This window comes from Bufo gargarizans, chromosome 6 (assembly GCF_014858855.1).
Source record: "Bufo gargarizans isolate SCDJY-AF-19 chromosome 6, ASM1485885v1, whole genome shotgun sequence".
Classification (NCBI taxonomy): Eukaryota; Metazoa; Chordata; class Amphibia; order Anura; family Bufonidae; genus Bufo; species Bufo gargarizans.
In genome coordinates, this window is record NC_058085.1 from 160,363,362 (window position 1) to 160,369,361 (window position 6,000).

At 43.2% G+C, this 6,000-nt stretch overlaps 1 protein-coding gene across 1 annotated transcript in view; it reads right to left on the minus strand.

The window, feature by feature from the left end:
* Positions 1–455, minus strand: part of LOC122941078 (neurotrypsin-like) — an 84,399-nt gene extending 83,944 nt beyond the window's left edge. Inside the window, exon 1 of the mRNA XM_044298068.1 lies at positions 199–455. Coding sequence (XP_044154003.1) covers positions 199–270 — 72 coding nt within the window. The 5' untranslated portion in view covers positions 271–455. The remainder of the gene's footprint in view (positions 1–198) is intronic.
* Positions 456–6,000: the final 5,545 nt, after the last annotated feature.

Here is a 6,000-nt window from a genome sequence, read left to right on the forward strand (position 1 = left end):
CACTGCAGTGCTTACAGCGTGAAGGAACCTATTGCAGCAGAATCCTGATTTACACCACAGCATAGCCCTTGCTTTGTCATATGCCCTAGATATATTAATACAGAGAAGACGGCATCATTAGTGGGTCAAAGTCTGACAAACTGATAGTGAGAAGCCTGTGACTTGTTAAGAGGCGATAGGACTGTCATAAATTCATACCTGGTGATCTCCAAATGCAAGGCAGATGCACACGAGGATGGCCAGCACTCCATGGACGTCCACAGGTTTCATGGTGACAGTGGGATGCGGCTGCTTTCTCTTCTCTCTGGCAGCTGTCTGATCTTCATTGAGGCTGCAGCACTCTAGCAGTGGGTAGTGTACTGCTGCTGCATTGTGTTACTGCTGGCAGTCCTGATCATCACCCAGAGAGGTATTAGACAAGTGCAGGCTAGCAGAGGCAGTGTGTGACTGTACCAGGATCTCCGCTCCCATCTCCCTCCACCCACTCTCCTACCGTAGGTCTAAGTCAATCGCCTCCTTTTTCTTCTGTCCCACCCTTATTCTGCACTCCAGTCCCTCTACCTCACCCTCCAGTAACAATGCTAATAAATACTGTATAACTGCTTACAGTGTCATGCATAAACCCGTACTGTTCATACTATACAGGATGCATACCTTACATTGTGTTTCCCACACAATTCCATCACGCCCACCCTGGCAGATGCGCCCTATGTGACAATTTTAATTATCTCTGGAGTGGGACGTTCTAAATTCCATTAGGACGGGTTTATTTCAAGGCAGTGATGTCACGTTCAAGTCAAAGCCGTGATCTGTGCTTACCGTACAATATCAATTAGATCATTTTCCTTAAAGGGGTACAGCAATGTCATCCGGGCTGCGGATCACCTATAGCGGTGAAAGTGAGCGACATATTCTGAACCGATAAATAGCACGGTTGTCTCTATATCCTGACGCTGAAGTGATTTACGCTCTGCGGTATCTTATCCCATGCTTTCAGTACGGTGTATTTGCAGTTGCCATTTGTGAGCCATTGTTTTCTTAGTAGGTGGTGGAAAATTATTATTGCACCTTGATTGATTCTGAAAGGGAGCAAAGGTCTCGCCAGCAGTCACAGCAGAATAGCAACTAGGTGTTACAGCTTTAGGCCTCCTGCACACTAACGCGTGCTGCCCGTTGCCGAAATTGTGGACCGCATTTGCGGATCCGCAATACACGGGCAACGTTGCATGTGCATTCCGGATGCGGACCCATTCACTTCAATGGGTCCGCAAATCCAGAGATGCGGAATGGTGCGGAACGGAAGCACGGAACTGAACCACTACGGAGTGCTTCCATGGCGTTTCGTCCCGTGCTTCCGTTCCGCAAAAAGATAGAACATGTCCTAGCTTTTTGTGGAACGGCCGGATCGCGGACCCATTGAAGTGAATGGGTCCGCGATCCGCTGTGGCTGCCCCATGGTCGGTGTTCGCGCAAATAGGAGGTGTTCGCGCAAATTGCGGGCCGCAGCACGGCCACGTGGCACACACGTTCGCGTGCAGGAGGCCTTAAGGCTCATGCACACAGTCGTGTTTTTGGTACCCATCCGCATTTTTTGCTGGTTTGATGCGGACCTATTGACTTCAATGGGGCCTCAGAAGATGGGGACAGCACTCCGGTGCTGTCGACATGTCTGTTCCGTGGTGCCCTTAAAAAAAAAATAGAACATCTCCTATACATGAGCATTTTACGGACAAAGATAGGACAGTTCTAAAGATGGCAGGACTTTCCGCAAAATGTAGAATGCACACGGCCGGTATTCGTCTTTTGCAGATCCACAATTTGCAGACTGCAAAAACCGCTACCGCCGTGTGCACAAGCTCTTAGAATCAGGTCCTGCTTCTTTTTTTTTTCGAAACAGCGCCACTTCTGTCCAGGGTTTGTGTCTGGTATTGCAGCTCAGACCAATTAATTTGAATGTTATAAGGTTACCTAGAGAAATATATATAAAATATTATACTGTATATATACTGTATATATATATATATATATATATATATATATATACTATTAAATCCCACATGCTAAGTGGTGAAAGAGGTGTATTGCATCTTCCTCCATCTCTACATAGTATGGTGGCTTACTGGTCAGCTCTGGTATCCTGGGTTTGATGCCAACCAGAGGCAATATCTGCATGGAGTTTGTATGTTCTCCCCAAGTTTGTGTGGGTACCCACTTTGTGCTCTGGTTTCCTCCAACTTTCCAAAAATCTTTTAAAGGTGAACAGGGCCAGCCAAGATGTCCAACTGTGCCAACCAAGCAGCAGCGGCAGCGCCCTCAGTTTCAGGGGCACCCCATCACAGGTGCAAACTGAATCTTGATTTATCATGAATCAATTCGCTCATCTCTACTCCTGTGGATAAAAATTTCCCTGCTCATGTGCTGATTTTGTGGATCCAGTCACTTGGTACAGTAAAATTGTGTTTTATTGCTGGAATTTGTGCAAAATCACAGCACAATAACATAACTGTCAACCAGTTTTGCAAAAAAAACGAAAAAAAAAAACAAGAAAAAAAAGTGTTTGCAGTGATCGCAGCCATAAACCACAATTTGCGCATACCCATGAGTATGTCCTGTAAAGGACCATTCTTACTTATAACAATTAGTAAATATCATAAATATAAATTACTTCAAATAATTAGTAAATAGATAACAGAATGTAGTTTTACGTTATGGAAATATTGCAGAGCAAACAGACTAATAAATGCATTCAAATCAGAGCCATAACTAAAGCTTCATTAGGTTTCCTAATGTTCAAATCAGTGCAATATTTTCCTCATAACGAGACTCTTAGGAGAATATTTAAGTTATGTGTCATAAGAATGTATCTTCAAGAATTTCTTCATTAAAAATAGAACATTAAAATTTAAAACAGCCATCTGTCTATAGTTCTTGTCTACAAGCAATGGACAGTGGGCTTTAGTTATTATGCACAAAATGCAGACTTTCAGATTTCCCTTCTGAAGGACATGGACTAGAATGACTCACGCTCATGATAAATGCTTGACATCTAACCTTTTCTGTTCATTCTAGTCAGACAATGTGGGTCATTTAGCAGCATTAGCATTGTATAGCTACTTTAGTCCTTGCAAAGGGATAGTATGGCTCACACCGTGGGTTCCCTATTTCATCAGGTCACATGAGTACAAGATGATGATGATGATGACGAATCATTGTAAATGTAGTTGTTCCCGAACAATAGAAAATGTACTATACTGATGTCCTATAAATTAGGACGTGTGATATTTAACCCTATAAGGACCTGTGACGTATATGTACGTCATATCTGGACGGGACTTAAAGACCAGTGACGTACATGCTCTTACCGACAGGCATCCATGCCAGGTAAGGGCAACATGGTGCTGCACCACCCCCCTGCAGCTCCAATGAAGACCGGCACATCGCAGCGCCAAAAGCTGTATACAGCTGCAAGGCAGGGAGAGGTCAGGGGGAGGTGACCGGTGCTGAACTGGTCAGCACTGGTCTCCTCCAAGGTGAGGCAGGGGACACCGGTGTTTGGAGTCCCCTGCCAGCGCTGCGATTGGCTGGAACAATGCTCCAGCCAATGGCAGAGCTATAGCTGCAAAGGAAGAGGCAGAACCTCCCTACATGCAGCCATTCTAGCTGGTGACTGCATGCAGAGAGGTTCTGTGCTTTTCTGCGCTGCTGTTGGCTTGCTGGGACTTGTGGTACACCACCACTGCGCTTTTAACCCTTTCCTGCTAAAAGAAGAAAAAAAGAAGAAAAGAAGAACAACATCTGGAATTGATTTTTTTTCTTCATTTTCAGCTGTTCCAGATCCCTAAACTACCCTCCTTCCCTGTCCCTGTCCCTTCCCTTTCCACCCTCCCCCCCTCCCTTATCCCCGTCCTTTTTTTACGGACGCCATTTGGTCAGTGCGCTTTTTGGGTCTTTTTATGAAATCTTTTTACAATTTTCCAGCTCTACACCACTTTTTCTGCGTGCGAGCTGTGACCGCCAAGTGCTGTTCAGTGCATGCCTGCCTGATCAGCACCTGGGGATTATCCTTTTTTTTTTTTGTACATCGTTTTTTTGCCAATTTTTCTTTTTTTTGGGTTCAAAAAGAAGAAATTGTAGTTAGGGCTTTATATAAATATATATAAAGTTATATATGTATATATATATATATATATATATATATATATATATTTATATATACATATATATATGTAAATATATATATATATAGAAATAAGTTAATTTTGAGCCAGTGTTCACTTTTTTAACACTGTAGTGAATTTTTATACTACAGTTTTTGCACGCATGCACGATCTGTGTGCGTGCTGCAGAGCACCGATCAGTAGTGTGCTCACTTACATCTGAACATTTTTGATTTATTTATTTTTTTACATTTTCTTTTTGTGAAAAAAGACCTGCAGTTAGTGGTAGTTATATATATATATATATATATATATATATATATAAAAAATGGAAAAATGTGGCAGCACCAAAACACAACAGTATAGCGGGTGCTATGTCCAGGGTTATCACTGCTTACCCAACATTTGTATGTAGAAATGGACAGCACATCAAGAGCCTCTTGTGCCACTGTGGCTGAATAAAAATTTTTGAATATATTTCTCTACTGGATGTGCTGTCCATTTCTACATACATATATATATATATATATAAATATATATATATATATACACATACATACAGGTCCTTCTAAAAAAATTAGCATATTGTGATAAAGTTCATTATTTTCTGTAATGTACTGATAAACATTAGACTTTCATATATTTTAGATTCATTACACACAACTGAAGTAGTTCAAGCCTTTTATTGTTTTAATATTTATGATTTTGGCATACAGCTCATGAAAACCCAAAATTCCTATCTAAAAAAATTAGCATATCATGAAAAGGTTCTCTAAACAAGCTATTAACCTAATCATCTGAATCAACTAATTAACTCTAAACACCTGCAAAAGATTCCTGAGGCTTTTAAAAACTCCCAGCCTGGTTCATTACTCAAAACTGCAATCATGGGCAAGACTGCCGACCTGAATGCTGTCCAGAAGGCCATCATTGACACCCTCAAGCAAGAGGGTAAGACACAGAAAGAAATTTCTGAACAAATAGGCTGTTCCCAGAGTGCTGTATCAAGGCACCTCAGTGGGAAGTCTGTGGGAAGGAAAAAGTGTGGCAGAAAACGCTGCACAACGAGAAGAGGTGACCGGACCCTGAGGAAGATTGTGGAGAAGGACTGATTCCAGACCTTGGGGGACCTGCGGAAGGAGTGGACTGAGTCTGGAGTAGAAACATCCAGAGCCACCGTGTACAGGCGTGTGCAGGAAATGGGCTACAGGTGTCGCATTCCCCAGGTCAAGCCACTTTTGAACCAGAAACAGTGGCAGAAGCGCCTGACCTGGGCTACAGAGAAGCAGCACTGGACTGTTGCTCAGTGGTCCAAAGTACTTTTTCGGATGAAAGCAAATTTTGCATGTCATTCGGAAATCAAGGTGCCAGAGTCTGGAGGAAGACTGGGGAGAGGGAAATGCCAAAATGCCTGAAGTCCAGTGTCAAGTACCCACAGTCAGTGATGGTCTGGGGTGCCATGTCAGCTGCTGGTGTTGGTCCACTGTGTTTTATCAAGGGCAGGGTCAATGCAGCTAGCTATCAGGAGATTTTGGAGCACTTCATGCTTCCATCTGCTGAAAAGCTTTATGGAGATGAAGATTTCATTTTTCAGCAGGACCTGGCACCTGCTCACAGTGCCAAAACCACTGGTAAATGGTTTACTGACCATGGTATTACTGTGCTCAATTGGCCTGCCAACTCTCCTGACCTGAACCCCATAGAGAATCTGTGGGATATTGGGAAGAGAAAGTTGAGAGACGCAAGACCCAACACTCTGGATGAGCTTAAGGCCGCTATCGAAGCATCCTGGGCCTCCATAACACCTCAGCAGTGCCACAGGCTGATTGCCTCCATGCCACGC